General features: G+C 36.5%; 1 protein-coding gene across 4 annotated transcripts in view; it reads right to left on the bottom strand.

Moving 5' to 3' along the window:
• BCAS3 (BCAS3 microtubule associated cell migration factor) overlaps positions 1-17,114 on the bottom strand; it is a 490,159-nt gene that overhangs the window by 399,664 nt on the left and 73,381 nt on the right. For all 4 annotated transcript variants that reach the window (XM_024211255.1, XM_024211257.1, XM_024211256.1 and 1 more), the window contains exons 7-8: positions 7,682-7,789; positions 3,258-3,334 (exon numbers count right to left, since the gene is read on the bottom strand). In XM_024211255.1, coding sequence (XP_024067023.1) covers positions 3,258-3,334; positions 7,682-7,789 — 185 coding nt within the window. The remainder of the gene's footprint in view (positions 1-3,257; positions 3,335-7,681; positions 7,790-17,114) is intronic.

Here is a 17,114-nt window from a genome sequence, read left to right as displayed (position 1 = left end):
CTCAGCCTTCATTGATTAAAGGACTGGACAATGTCCAATCATGTTCAAAAGGAGGCAGGGCTTCATTATGTTCTTAAATACCCATTGTGCATTCCCATTAGTGATTTTCCAATAATACATGTTTATTTTTCCCCTCAGATCAACCAAAGTGCTAGTCCTCATTGTGGACTTTCTCCATAGCAAGTTCCAAAATTTTAGCCATGTTTTTGGTTGCCTTTTATTTAACAGTGTGGTTTAGATATTTTATGAAGGGGAAAGCATTTCTCTTCCCTTTCCTATACTCAAAAATGGCTAAAAAGATTTTGATCAAACTTTCTAAAAAAACAACATTCTGGGTACAGATCAAGGAGTAGGTTTTCAGAGACAAAAAATGACACCTAATGTCAACTGAATTTCAAAGGGCGTTAGAACCTAACTGCCAAAAATGTCAGCCACAAAAATGTTTTGGGACTTGAGTGCATGTGAAAACTGAAGATTATAACTAAAACTGTTCTGTGGCCTTAAAACATGGCAAGGCACTATATCTGCTGTAATAAGCATATTCACTATTAAGAGAAAAGAGCTTCTAAATCCCATTTCAGAGTTCTCAGTGCTATATAAAGAAATAGCACAGCACCAAAAAGTTCCATTCAGCTAGAACAGAGGATGTGAAAAATGTGATGAATCTCACATTAAAAGCTAAAATGTATGGAGTATTATAAACTAATTACCATTTGGAGAAAAATCCTTTTTGTACCGAGGTTTCAAAAATGTTGATTTCCAGTAGCTCAGTGAACATTCACAAAAGCTCTATTTTTATCTCAACTCTTCATGACAAAATAGTCCTGCTACTCCAGTATTGAAAATGCAGTGAAAATTAAAGCAACGTTTAGGGCATCCAATGGCTTAGTAACGTTTGCCATTTCCAAATAATTTATAGTTTTGGAGCATAACTTAAGCTAAAATATAACAAATTGCTACCACACATATTTTTAATGAGCGAGTAATTCAGTTATTAGAGACAATTTGGGTGAGGTAATATCTTTTATTGGACCAACTTCGGTTGGTGAGAGAGACAAGCAGAAGTTAGTCCAACAAAAGATATTACCTCACCCACTTTGTCTCGCTAACATCCTAGGACCAACACAGCTACAAGCGACACTAAATAATCTAGATAATCACATTTCTGGTTTTGAGCAGAGCAGCAAGGTATAATAGCTTATTTATTCAGTAGGTTTAAAATGGATAAACAAAATCTCCATCCCAGCTTACCTTTTATTAAAAATATAGTCATGGTTTTAAAAATTCAAGTTCAATATAAAGAAACCATAATGTAAGCGTGTAACTAGGTGTGTATATACTGTAGGCACATACACAGGGTGACTAGACAGCAAATGTGAAAAATCGGGACGGGGGTTAGAGGTAGTAGGAGCCTATATAAGAAAAAGACCCAAAAATTGTGACTGTCCCTATAAAATCGGGACATCTAGTCATCCTACACATACAACAATATCAAAAATCAAAATGAAGATACTAGATAGGGATTTGGGGGGGTTGGCTGTTTTGTTTTTTCTTTCTAGAAACAAAACATTACTTTCTCAGGCACTTTTCAAAAAATCAGTGTTTTGGTTTAATATTACATAAGAGTCTTTGTTGTCAGCTGCATTATTTTTCGACATCAGGAATAGAGATGTTCCTGTGCTGAATACCGTGGAGTACTTTTCTGTAGTTTAATACAACCAGTCTATTAATTTGGAAACAAATTTTCATCAACTCCTGTTTTCTCTTGAGAATAATCAGAACTTGATACCTTTTTTAAAAAATTAAGAGGAAATTACCAAAACACCTAGTGGAAAGTTTTAATTTTTGATCCCTGCGCAAAATAAAGCTAAATTTGTACCTTGATTCTATAAGGTATAAAAGGGAACAACAACAAAAGCCTTAATTCAAAGCTTGTTTCCATGAAGCTCTATTTAGTGAATGCTAGGAACCTGTTATGTCCATCGTGTAGGGAGAAACTGACACCTATTGGCAACTTTAATATTACCGCATACTGGTACTTTTCCTCAAAGTAATAAGAAACAGTTCTAATATCTGGATATATTTTAATAAAGGGAAGTGAGATTTTTTTTTTTTTGTTATACGAGTACTTAAAAGGAAGCATTTTTTCCATCTGAATTCCAAGAGTACTTTAAGGCTTTCCTTTTAAACACAGAACATTATCATCAATAGTGTCATTATGATCCAATCAGATGCTGGAAACATCAGTAAACAATTATTTGAAGAGGCCATGCTAGTGAACAAACACAAGCACTCTTCATCAACAGTTTGGAGAGATTACATTTCACTTCTGGGACTAAACACGGTTTAATGTTACATACATGATATGCTCAGTCTTCGGGCCAAGTGTACCATGTACCATTTTTAGCACCCTCCACAGACAAATCAGGAACCACATCAGGAGACATATCCTGTCTTTCCAACTGCACTATGAATTACTCTAGTACAGATATCAGTGTCAGACACAGGGATGTTTCTGGAGAGAGAGGGCTTCTGGGGTGTACCTTATCAGTTAGGATCAACCATCAAGGACTATAATTAAAAATGGCATAAAAGGCACCAGCAACATCAGGAAACAAATGTCAGTAGCAAACAACTTCTCCAAGTTTGAGCCAACAGTCTAAGTTACTAATTCAGTAGGTAGCAACAGCTGTGTGCAGATATGCCCATTCCTAGCACAATGTGTTCCTGACCTCATTAACCTTTAGGTGCTACCACAATAAAAATAAATAATAATGGATAAATAGATCTGGGACTACAGACAATGAACAGTCAAAAAAATTGACAGACCATTGGAATTATCACATTCAATCCAATGTAGATTAAACATAAAATCTACAGCTGAAAACACAGAGCACCAAGAGTAATCAGAGCAGCGTTTAACAAACTAATACTAGAAGTATTGTTAATAAAAGTTCTTTTCACTACAAATGAGAGTTTAGGTATGATGACAAATATGCAAAACAACACAAATACACAGAAGTAATGGGACTTGATTCTTGGAGGTGGTGGAGCAGCACCTGCAACTCTAAACAAAGTCACTGAGAGTTGCAGATACTTAGCATTTTGGGGGGAGAAAAATAGGCCTTTAGGGATCAACATTCACTGCAATGTGCTTTTTTGACTTGCAATTTGATTCTGTTGACAACTCCAAGTCTGTTTTATGGGATTACAACTATTCACCAGAGCAGAGAAATTTAATCCAATATCATACATACTTGTAACGAAGAATTTTTTTGTGAATGTACAGCTGTCGAAGGCAGCAATTTTCTCTTGCAAGACAACAACAAGTATCCTAAAAACACAAAAATGAAAACATGTGTACTTGAGACATTAATTCTGTTGGTTTAAGATTCAATATTTTAAATGTAATTGTTTCAAGACCATCAATTTAAATTCTTGAGCAACAAACTGCCAGTTCTCTAGTAACTGGCAGTTGCTAAAGACAGTCTCAACCCCACCACATAACCTGCTCTTCAGGAAGTATACAAATACCATGCAGAGTAGTGCAGCATCTATGATATACCTCCTGTAATAAAAGGTCCATTAGAAAAGAAAAAATGGAATTGCAAGGATCCTGCATTGTCCTTAGTGTCTCAAATCATAATCAAATCCACAATCAGCACACAGACTAATCTAAAAGGAAGTCTTTTACCCTGGAAATAATCACATTGTTTATTTCATTGCAAATCTGTCAAACTACTAATAGTAAATACTACTGTTAGTAGAGACCAACAGTGTTTTTCCCCCGCATATGAAAGCGCAGTACCATGGAATTAAAGATCAGAAAAATGGGCTTTATGTAATAAACCACTTCCAGGGATTACCAGCATCCTAAATGCAAGGACAATGAAAAAAGTTCAAGGGGACAGCTATTGTCTAGTTACCTTTGGCAATTTCAGTTTTTTACCATGCAAATACCAATACATCGAAATTTTGTAGCCTGGCAAAAATGTTAACTGTCCTACATTTTTGAGCCTTTAAAACAAAGGGCCATATATTTTGGGGGGTGGATGTATGTGGATAGCCTCCCACTCACAAAATTGGATCTGCCAAGCCAAGTGCCTTATGCCCAACCTCAAAGTCATATGATCCAACAAAGGATCTCAGTAGCTTGGATCTAGCTAGGCTCTATCATTTTTGGATCCCTATGATCCAAGGTGGCTGTCTGTGCTGGGACATAATCAAAACCACTTTCATATCAACCTCTATTAGCTCCAGAGAATTAGCACATATTATGGTGTGCTTGTTTGCCCCATGCTGCCTCTTCTTCTGAGATCATAGAGACTTCTTTTCAGAGTTTGGGGTGCTCCTTTTGAGAAGAAGATCTAGCTGCTCTATTCATAGGCAAAAGATCCTAAGAACTCCTGTCCTGAAAGACTTGAGGACTTCCCTGGCTAGGGTTAGACTCATTCGCTGATAAGTCTGAAGACTTCTTCAGCAAAGACTCAGGGTACGTCTACACTTACCGGAGGGTCCGGCGGCAGGCAATCGATGTTCTGGGATCGATTTATCGCGTCTGGTTTAGACGCGATAAATCGATCCCGGATCGATCCCGGAAGTGCTCGCCGTCGACGCCGGTACTCCAGCTCGGCGAGAGGAGTATGCGGCATCGACGGGGGAGCCTGCCTGCCACGTCTGAACCCGCGGTAAGTTCGGACTAAGGTACTTCGAATTCAGCTACGTTATTAACGTAGCTGAATTTGCGTACCTTAGTCCGAAGTGGGGGCTTAGTGGGGACCAGGCCTCAGAAGAAACTCCTGGCTCCAGATGATTAGGATCCTTTCCTCCATGCATAAGACTCTAGAACTACTGTAGCAGGGTAGGAAGTCTAGCTATTCTAATACAAACCCAGAAGCAAGGGAAAGAATGGGCTCTGCATCCGCTTCGGATGACAGAAAAAGAGGAACTCAGGGACGGTTTTCTGGGGGGGGCTTTCATATCCCTACATTTACAATGCTGGAACAGGAAAGCATGTGCTTTGAAATGAGTTCTGTTGCCAAATGGCAGGACATGCAGTCTTACAGCAGGAATCTAGACAGGCGATGTCATGAAGGAAAATTATAGCTCAGGGGTCCATGAGTGTTTCTGTTGTAAAAGCCTCTTTTTTCTCAATAATTTACAACTTGTCTTGTCTGAAAAGAATACTAATTTTTATCCCAAACCTAACTGCTTTTACTGTCAACTATTTTTAGTTTAACAAAATGAATTCCAACTGTTTAAATCACAGCAAAGGAAAACAAAAAGGAAGTGTATCATTTTTATGTAACTTCTTCCAGGCGGTCTCTAAGAAATTAGCCAATTAATAATGGACAGACTGAAAGGTAGTCAAGTATAGGGTTGTTGTTTTTTTAAGTGTAATGTATATAAAAATTGTATTTGTTTTGATCACAACATGCTCCACAATGCGTCTCATATTTCCTGTCTTCTGCTCTTAGAGGTAGAGACTGTGTTTTCCTTTATGGACAGTGCCTAACAGATTGTGGATGGTTTTGGAATATAAAAATATAAATACTGAATGCTTTTCTATTCTTCTGCTATTCAAATTTTATTTTAAAAACTTCAATTTTGCACTGCATTAGTCTACAGTATAGCTAATGCCCCATTCGAACTTCAACTGGCCATTTTTCATGCATTTTCAATCTGAAATAGTGAACTTTTCTTGGATGATAATAGAATCTGATATGTTCCAGAAAAACAACTACCCTTGATACAGCCCCACAACTTTGAAGTAGCTATTCCATTTTCGCCACTTAGAAAAAAAAACAAAAAAACATTAGCACCTGGAGAGAGTTTTTTTAGTTGGGAGACTTTGAATGATGTTTTGCCTTTTGACTGTTTTTACAATTGGACTTTTCTTCTGCTAAAAAAAAAAAAAAAAAAAAAAAGACTAGACTGGAAAGATTTACTATCTTCACACTGTCCACAAGGGAACTTTAAATTTTTAAAGAGACAGTTGCACAGATACATACTGAACTCTTTCTGACAGACTGTTAAAGGAACAGTGACCTATTTTGTGAAAATTTTCTTTTATATTCTTAGTTTAACTTCTTCAATTCAACTCAGTTATTTGATACTGTCCCACTGATATGGAATTTCATTGTGGATAGTTAACACTAACATATTATTTAGTCCTTTAATTCTACTATAGCATCAAATTATATTACTTTATTGTGTTATGAAAATTACTGGTCTGTTCAACTGTTCTATATTCTAATGTTTCCTTCAACTATTCATCTTTGATTAATTTAGACACTGATATTCTCTATGGTGCCATAATGAGAAGTGTCTGTTTTAACAAAATTTGTAGCGGTCTTTAGACTCCTCACCCTTTTATTCCTTTAATTTCATCATCATCTCCTTCTTCCCAATGTAGTTTGCTATTCTCTCTCCCCTTAAAACTGACACTTATTCAATCCTGCCATTTATTTCTTTACACAATATCCAAAATAAATTTGACTGTTGCCACCTGTTCATCTCTAACTTTCTCAATTCTCACTTTGCACCACACCATTCATCAATATGTTTAAAATGATGCTGCTAAAATCAACACCGTACAAAATATTTTCAATTAGAGCATTTCTTAATAAATTACATTTTACATTTCTATAGCACCTTCCATCTTGAAGGATCCCAGAGTACATCACAAACTATACCTATAGCACCAATGAAATGCAGCAACTTCTTCTCTAGGCCTGAGTTTCTCCATCTGTAACATGGGAATGACACTGTTCCCTCCTCTATAAAGTACCTTCAGATATAAGGATGAACTTTGCTGTAAAAAAGTGTTAATAATAAATAACTAATAATATGAGGTAGAGAGAAGTAGCCATCCATGCAGGCAATCCAATAGTGGGGATAGGAAAAAGAAAATTTTGGTCAAAGCCATCAAAGTAAACTCTCTTATTAGAAGTGCCAAAGGATCATTTCTATCCTCATTTGGACTTTGTATCTCTTTTGACTGAAAACACAGTGTAGGATATTCAGTTTTATCTACCTCAGAAATGTGAAGAGCTGAGTTAACCTGACAGGATCTGAACCTGTGGTTCCAGAGAATCGCAGTATTTCAGACCTGGTGCTTAGATATGTCTAAGCCATCCTCTTTCAGGATTTAGGTATTCAAAGTGTTGTTAGTCCAGAAAAAATACACTGCTTTATCTAGTTCCCACCTTTTAACGTAAATGAGTAGAATTATTATTTATACAACTCAGAATGCATACGAGGTCTTTATATATATTCTATCAAGACACAAGGGTTCTGTCAGCTCAGACACTGACTTACAGATGTTAATTGATTTAACAGCACTGTGCCCCAGATTCCCAATCCGTAAAAAGGAAAATGAGGATACTTGACATTCCTACACTCTAAGGCATTGTGACGCTTAATCCATTCATATCTGTAAAGTGTTTTCAGATGGTCATCACTATAGAAGTATTATTGTCCTATTTTAAGTCAAAATATTCCTTGAAAAGTGAAAAACCCAAGCTCTACTTTTGGCAGAACTGAGATGCCTGCATGATATTTTACAATCCTAAAGCCAGTCAATGGACAAAATGTAAACTATGCATGTTACTAGAGTTTTCTATGAAGCAAAAAAAAAAAAAACTGCTACCATACATAGAGAGTGAAGGAAAGTTTCTACCTTTTGTTGCAATGCAGATCATAAATAGGAGTTTTGAACTGTACGGATTTGACCATCTCTCCTGTTCGCAAAGAGTAAAGGTCCACACAGCAATAAGGTGGGCTTGTGCTGAAAGGATCACAGAAACAGAAGTTTAGATACTGTACATTTTAAAACATTTTTAAACCATTGTCTTAAAAATATTAAAACCAAACTATTCATGATTTGTCCTTCTGTTCCCCCTTCTTAGCCCCTCCAGGCCCGATCTAGTAAAAAGTATGGGAAGGCTATTCAAATGAAGCTCAACACTGTGGGCTTTTGTAAAATAAAATTGATAAAGTAGCTAGAAGAATAGGATGAAGAGGTGTGGATATACAGATGAAGTGAGATGGAAAGGAATATGACTTGGGTTTGGGAGGAAATTCAGTTTACAGAATATTTTGTTCAATCATTTCAGACTTTTGTACTGTTATTAGAAACCTTACCTATAGCATTACCTATAGCCGTTTTGGATTTTATTACAATAGTGTGGCTAGTAATGAATTTCAAGGATCTGAAACATCAGTGTCCAAGAAAGGCATTTCCTATAATTCTGCATAATCCAGCACAATCTGCTGTCAATGACTAGCTCTCAGTGCAACCCATGTAGTTAACTTTCTGGTGATAAGGTTATATTCTTGTTAAAGGCATAAAAATGGATAACATCAAACTTACGATCATTTCACGTTTGCAACTAAATGGGCAATAATAAATAATTCAATAATTTACTAGTTATGATAAGCAGTGATAATTACAGATTTCAAAAAGCATAACCACAGTGTAATTACATTGTAATTATAGTGTAACTAAAAACAAGTTTTATAAAATTTAACCATTTTTAAATTAAGTTACAGAAAATACAGGCTATTTTTATTACTGTAATAAGCTACAAAACAGGCTACAAAAGAGTATCACTAAAAGCAGAGTACAACACATCACAACTTATTTTTCTGCACAAATAAATCTCTCCTCTTGGAGGCAAGATTTTTCTCCCATTTCAAAATGCAGAAAGGAGGACAAGACAAGTCATAAAATGATCTCACAGTTAATTCCCCACCAGAGATGTCAAATGCAAGATATCATCTCTAGGTAGAGAACACAGATATTAAACATTTATTAAAGCTAATGTTTAAAATCAAGTTTACACAAGTTAAGAAGGAAGGTACTGTACATCTGGGGTCAGGCTTGAGTTATGAGAGATTACAAGTAGTGGTTACAAGGTTCACAAGATACATACATAGCACGTAACCAGCATAGACCCAGATTGGGGTGTGGGAGTTTTTAAAGCGTCAGTGAATAAGTGATCTCGGGTATAAAACCCATAGAATGTATTTAGAGTCCAAGTCAGTATTGGTGTAGGGAATAGGTACATGGGTGGGGTGCATCCCTTAGTTCATCAGGGAAGCAAGTGGGTTATTTCCCTGACCGGCGGTCTTGTTTACTCGTCCTAGTACTGACGGTGTCCTGTGATGTGCTCCATGCAAATGTCTCTGGACACCTAATTATACTGGATTTTAGCCAAAAGGCCAAGCAACAGCATCCCATTTTTGGTTCAATGATTAAATGATTTCAACAAAATTTATCTGTATCAGAAATCTTATTTTTTTTAAGATTTGCACAGATGCATATAGTTTAATTAAATAACCTGTTTATGAATAATGTTGAGGTCCATTTCCCAGCATGTCATAAATTTGCTAATTTCCAAAAAAGATTAATCCATAAATTCAATGTTGTTGTTATTGGTATTTTTAAGAGAAATAAAATTTTTTTTTTTTTTTTTTTTAGTATAGTGAAACCTTCCTCAGTTGTACAAAACAAACTCTTCTTTGTGATAAAGGTAAGCTAAAGAAAAGGAGGAGAGAGTATGTTATATAAGTGAAATAACAGCAGAAAAAATATTTGTTTTCAAACTAATTTAAATCTAATTCTCATGGGACAAAACAAGTTTTTCCAAATTATTTAGGGACATATTTAAACCTGCCAAAGGTCTAGTAATAAGAAGAGGGTCATTATGGGATCCTCTTTCAACATTCTACATATGTCCCAAGATTTTTTGGAAGGAAAAGGATGAATGTGAGCCTCATGTATTTGGAAAGGGAGAGGGTATTATTACACTGATTCCATGATATCCTCAACAGCCACGAACCTTTTCTGTACAACCACAGTCGGCCAAGTGTTTAAATTTCACTGATCCCAAAGTCAGACTTCGGAACAGCGGATCTGACCCACAAAATATGGGTCACTTGACAAGTATGCAGTTCTAAATTTGTTCTAGCTATTTACATAGGATTTCACTCTAACACTTACTTAAATGGATACATATTATACTATATGGCAACAGTTGAATCACATGGCAACTTCTGCTATATAGACATGTAGAACCCACATTATATTTATTGTAGACTCTTGTTTAAACAGTACTGATCTTTTCAAATAGTTTGTGTTGCTTTTATCATTTTACTATAAATAAAACTCTACAGCCATTTCTTAATAAAAGGGCAAACTTTCTGTAGATAGAAAAAAGTGTTGAGTGTTTCAATGGAGTTGAGAAGGGTAGTGGTGGATACCATTTCACAAGCTGGAGAGAGGCTTTGATGTGGCAGTTCTCTTCTATAACACCTTTTTTTCCTCCAAGAGTGCATTAAAATGATGGCTATTTCTAGGTCAACGAATATGAAGCAGCACAAATTGCCAGCTGAATAAACATACTAAGTATGGGTAAAGAGAATGTGTTTCCTTTTGCGTATATCTGCTTTATTTTACAGCATTTTACACAATTCCTGACACAATACTTGCTTGTGTTTTGGACCTAGGCTGCTCAAGAATTTTTCTGGAGAACTAAGGACACAAATACGACCCATTTCCTATCTAGAATCCAACAAGAATATGGTGTGTAAAATACGCATATACTGTTGAGAACCAATATGCACACAAAAATTTTCAAAAAACAACACCACATAATTAACTCCCACATAAATTCTTTCGGAAAGAATCATTTGCTCCAGGCACATACCGAAGTTAATAATTAAAGGAGAGGGTACATCAGTGTCAACCATTTACAAGACCAAAAGATGGGATACAACAATCAGTCACCTTCAATTAGCAGTTCATTACTACTAGAGGATGTTGGAAAGCAAGTGCTGATCTATTTGCCAACTTGCCCTGATTTAACTAAATCTGCTTCCTAAAGCCAAATTTAACCATTTTGGTGCAAGTCTGTGCATGGAATTCTCTTATTTCAGAACAGAAGTGATTAAGGTTGATTTTAGGTAAAGTCAGACTATAAATTCACACCTCTTGTTATTGCTGTGCAATTTGTGAGCACACCAACCCTGTAATCTTGATAATTAAACTTGGCATTTGGACAACATCATGAGTGAGATTCTCAGCATTAAAGGCACTAGGGAAAAGTAGTCAAAATAATTTGTTGCTAAGGTCCAAGCCTACAGGGGGAGGGATAGCTCAGTGGTTTGAGCATTGGCCTGCTAAACCCAGGGTTGTGAGTTCAATCCTTGAGGGGGCCACCTAGGGATCTAGGGCAAAAATCAGTATTTGGTCCTCCTAGTGAAGGCAGGGGGCTGGACTCAATGACCTTTCGAGGTCCCTTCCAGCTCTCTGAGATAGGTATATCTCCATATATATATATATATATATATATATATATATATATATATACACACACACATACATACATACACATACAGTCTGGTAATACAGGCTTAGCAGAAATAACTGTGTTTAGGAATGGGTAAAATCTCATGTAGTGTCTGGAACAAAAACAGCACAATCTCGAATATCTCTTGGACCCTCAGACTGGCAACATGGTGGGCTAAAAAAAACAATGAGGAGTCCGGTGGCACCTTAAAGACTAACAGATTTATTTGGGCATAAGCTTTCGTGGGTAAAAAACCAACTTCTTCAGATTGTTCTCTACTTCTTTTACATGATGCCTTCCCATTGGCTGGTCATAACAATATCATTTTACCAATATTCATGTAGATGAGGAAGCAGCTTTGGCTAAAACAAATAACATCACATTTAAAAGGAAAGGCTAATGCTGCAAGAGAAATGTGGCTTGGATCAAAAGTACACTGAATTTCACCAGGCTTTGATTCAAAGCTTTCTTGCAAACCATACCTTTCTTCTCGCCTCCTATTGCACTGCTGCACATGGTCTGGCAAGTTGTTCCTATGCTCTTCTATTTACTTTTAACCCCCCCCCCCCAAAATATACAGAAAATGTCAAATATTTTAGAACAATGAGAATCTGAAGATGTTGGATCCAATCATCAGAATTTTTTAGCAAGAGCAACAACAACTGAAGTCAGTGAGAGTTGCAAGCATTCTGCAAGTTTTTGTACATCACACCCACATTTTATATATAAAAACATTAACATTTACACATACTTTCCTACCATTCTAAGACTCAGCTTAGACATTTACAGATAAATTTATAATTTTATGTCACAACCATATTAGACAATTTAATGAAATCCAGGAATCTAGAAAGTTTTGCTAGGCCATCTTGCATCTAATTCTACAAGAAGCTGTGTACCTCTTATGAAATGCACTGAGGACCAGAAATAAGCTACTGGGCTAAATTTTCAAAAGAGCTCAGCAACCAGTTAACAACTAAGTTCTCCCATAACAAGTTGAGTTAAAGACTACAGGGGGGCCTAATTTTTAACTGTACTTGCTAATTTGTGTAAAAGCTACAAACTGCCTTGTCTGCACTAAGATTTTACCTTAAAGTAGTTAACCTGAGTTAGCAAACTCAAAACCACACCTTTTTTCCTACTTAAGAAAAGGCCTCGGTGGCCACTTGGATTCTGAGCACTTCTGAGAATCTGGCCACTTCATTTAGGTACTTACATGGGGGGCAGAGCTCTCCTGAAAATATGGCCCCGATTCTGAGAATTATTGAAAATCTAGCCCCACCAACTCTTTTTCACTAAGCACTTAAGCTAGACCTTGATAGAGGTAAAGATATTTAAGAATATTAATCTCCTCCTTCCATACCACTTACTCCAAGCACATCCTTTTACTACTGGACTCTGTTATTACTAATATAGAGAAAATACTAATATTCTAAGTAGATTTATATTAAAAATCATAAATGTGTGTTCAATAAGATATAACAGGATACACAGTAAATATTCAAAAACATTATCCTTTACTAGAGGCTCTAAGGATCTTGGAAAGTTTACTGGGACAAAATATTTAATGTAGGAATCTTCTTTGCTAAGCAACCAATGGCCAAACAGATACACACTCAAATCTTTAAAGTGTTTGAAGAGACACCAATTATGTTAACATAATTAACAGAAATACATTTAAATTTGTACCACAGAAATAGCGGTATCTCAACTACTGTGGAACAACAAGTAAAAACTTCACTTCACGGACTGCATGAAAACAATCTTTTTCAAAAGAATTTGAAAACTTTTGCTTGAAAACCAGAACACAAACTCGTGGAGCCCATGGAATGCAACACATCACAAAACTGAGAAGGTAATAAATTGATCCATCTTGTTTTCTTTCTGAAATAGATTAACATTAAAATCACCAATAGGTCATGTAAGCTCCCTATTCTACTTACTCAATTAACATAAAATACACTGGTTATTGAAAGGTCTACTTTGGATTAATTAAGACAACACAAGCTGATGTCCCCAGAAGACTATAAAACAAGTGAAGTTTGAGATTAGTAGGAAACCCTCTAGCAGATAAAAGATGACAGCCCATCCAGTTCTCCGTGGTCAGAAGAACACTGATCATAATTCAGTGTCTGAAAGATAGTTATGTAAAGTAACACAAGGGGACAGATGGAGATCTTCAAACAGGAATGTGGAGACTATGCTTTCCTTACCTGGGGTAATAATATTCTTAAGTCTGTCAGAAATAAAATACTAAAAAAATAATTCCGGTGGATGATCCATATTTTTATTGTATCCTAGCTGTCCAAATAGATGCTTAGTATAGAGATATGAAATGAATCACTGAAGACAGAGTCTTAAATTCACCAATAGCACTTAAAAAGTTTCCCTTTGTAAATATAAAATATAAGAATTCCACAAGGCTCTTGGGTTGTTTTGATTTGGTTTCCACAACTCATCATTGCACTGTGGAGATATTAGAAGAAAAAAATTCTAACCGATGCCTTGTACAGTTGGCAAATGAGTATATCTGTGTGTGTGTATTATGATACAGGTACCGTTTATTCACAGGTTGTTGTTTTTTTAAAACATGAGAGTCACTCCATTTGTAGTAGTTCTGAGTGGAAAGATGAATGTACACACACAAGTATACCATCTAGCAAATATACCATCCATTATATAGTATATTTATATAGCTATAAAACTTAATGCAGCAGCAACCTGTTTAAAAACACTAAGAGGAATCCTAATTTTTATACTTGAATAGGAAAACATTTAAGGTCAGCAAATCTTATGGTCTTTAAGAAAAGACCAAAGGACCTGACATAAGACTATATCTTGTGCACAGAAAGATTTAGAATAACCTGCTCAGAAGGACAAACTTTTTCTCATGTCACAAGCGTGACCATCCATAAAAAAAAAAAAAAAAAAAACCAAACAAAGGAAAACAGAAAACATGAAACAGTTTAGTGACGTAAGACCAAATCTTCGGGATGAGAAAAATCAGAATATACACTTTTCTGGAAGACCGACCACTTCAGAAAGGTTTCTGTTTACAGGAGACCTTTCCCCTTAAATTGTCTAGCTTTAATAAAATTCCTGTTTCTGAAAGAAGGTTAATTTTCCATCATCTCCCTTTATTTTAAATATTGTACTGCCATTGCAAAGGTTAGGCTCAGGATTTTCAGAAACTGAGGTCAATGAGAACTGTTGAATAAACAGGCAAGTGCCAAAATCTGGATTTAGGACCCTAACTTTACATTCCTATTTTTGACAAATTTAGCCAACTCATTTTGCCCCTGGGCATGTATGATACGTAATTTTACTGACGAGACATACAACGATAGCCCTCAGGAATAACAAGCGGAAGTTGTGGTATCAATAGCACATGTTGTATAATGATGATGAACCTACATTACGTGGATAGAATCTTTATTTGGCAACACTATAATGATGCAGTGGGTTGTTATGGTACCATATTACCTCCTAATAACTGTGCAAATTAACTCATGCCCCCTCCCATCACTTTATTTTGGAAACCAGTGTTGTAAAGAGATCACATACTAATAGCTGAAAATATTCCTGCGAACAAGGTTCAGCTTACCTTCATGGTGTACTTAATAACTTCACCTTTGCATACTAAAGTTTCCTTTTCCAATGAATGAATAACTTAAGATAATTAGGTTAAAAACCGTAATGACAGAATGAACCAAAAGTTATAAAAATAAGAGTAGGTCAGGTCAGCAGAATAAATAAGTGATCAACAACAAGGGCACTTGATTAGAGAGAACATGCTCTGATCAAACAAAATGTAATGGAAATTGTAAATGCAGACAGAGATGTTTTCTTTATTAAGAAATCAAGACAATGAGGAACAGGAAAGATTATGGTCAGAGGAAAGGTCAGGAACATTAACCTAGAAGAATGAAAATGATAGGGATGAAGTACAGGAAAAATTGTATTAGATCAGTAAAAGAAGCCCACGAAATTAAGATCTCTACCAAATCCACAGAAGACTGAGTAGGTGAGAACAAAAGTGAGAGAAAGATGTCAGATGTATAAAAAAAAAAAAAAAAACTAGTAAAGTTGCAGTTGCTACAAAATATCCCTTCACTAAATGCCACAGATTCTAAAAGCTAGAGGGAATCTGAAGAGGAGTGAAAGCTACCAATACTTCTCAGACTGAATTGTGGAGTAGAGCATAGATCACAAATGCATAACAGCGACTGTTAGACAGCTATCCCGAAGGAAGACGAATTCAAAAGAGGCACTCTTGAAAACAAAAAGAAAAGAGTTTCATTAAAGTAAGTATAGCGAGGGGAGCCTTCAAGACCAGCACCTCCCAGCAAGTGTATTGGGGGGATTCTTTGCAATCTCAGCACTATCAATAAACCCCGCCACAAACAGCTATCAGAGGAAGTTGGCCTTAATGACTGGGAATCCAGAGGACTGTTTAAACCAAGAGACCATAAGAGAAAAGGAGAAGCTGTTTGTATATCATCTGTCTTAAGTGAATGAAGGAAGAAGTCGCCTGCAAGCAAACAGCAAGGCAGATGTAATGTAACTCGGTGCATAATTAAGGGAAGATGGAGCTAGATGTAATGTAATTCAGGATGATACAATTTCAGATACAGAGAGGGACATGTAGCATAGCTATGCTGGCACCTCAGGCAGGGATCAGTTTACAAGCAGCAGCTGGAAAGAGGCTATTTACCTTCTTCATATAATGACCTTATATTTTATGCACTAATGTGCAAGGCAGCATAAATGGCAGGAAGAGTTCTGTATAGCTAGAAAAAAAATTCTACCAGCAAGTACATCCATGGCAAATAAACTTAAGATTTATGTTCAGTCAGTGACAGTTCTAATAACACACCTGTGATCAAATGTGATCTTACAATTTTTTGAATGTTTAGTTTTTAAACAGAAATCAACATTTAAGAGTAACAGACTAAATCATGACTCCATATGAGTTACTCTATATGACACAGCAGAGGTAAATGGGGCATCTTTTGCAAATGACTGATTTGTGAAAATTAGTAAGGGCCCAACGTAATCTCCACCAAAGTCAATGGACAGAGATGCCTGTTGACTTCAATGAGCATGGATTGGGCTAAGTGAGCAGGCATGACAAAGCAGCAGACGTGTGTCACCAAGCATAATCGGCTCCATTATTCTGGGTACGTCCAGACTACCCGCCGGATGGGCGGGTAGCGATCGATCTATCGGGGATCGATACATCACGTCTCGTCTAGACACGATATATCGATCCCCGAACGCGCTCCCATTGACTCCGGAACTCCACCAGGGTGAACGGTGGTAGCGGAGTCGATGGGGGAGCCGCTGCCATCAATCCCGCACCGTGAGGACGGGAGGTAAGTCGAAATAAGATACGTCGACTTCAGCTATGCTATTCCTGTAGCTGAAGTTGCGTATCTTACATCGACACCCCCCGCCCCCCCCCGCGTAGACCAGCCCTTTGACAGTTTTAGTTTAAATATAACACAGTATATTTACTAACATTTTGTAAAAAATAATGAAGTGTTGGAACTGCAATACCATACTTCATGATAGCACTCTGTACTTTAAAGGTCAAATCCTGCTTGCCTTACTTATGAGTAGTACCACTGATGTCTATTGAAATAATTCACACATTGGAGCTACTCTGAGAAATATTGTTAAAAAAATTGGAGCAAGTTTATGTGTGTGGATTAGTAAATTTTATTGCATGTGAATTAGTAAATTCTACTTCTCTAAGGC

This window comes from Terrapene carolina, unplaced genomic scaffold, assembly GCF_002925995.2.
Source record: "Terrapene carolina triunguis isolate 2854851 unplaced genomic scaffold, T_m_triunguis-2.0 Scaffold231, whole genome shotgun sequence".
Taxonomy (NCBI): domain Eukaryota; kingdom Metazoa; phylum Chordata; order Testudines; family Emydidae; genus Terrapene; species Terrapene triunguis.
Note: the sequence above shows the minus strand (reverse complement) of the source record. Positions and strands in the feature narration are given on the sequence as shown.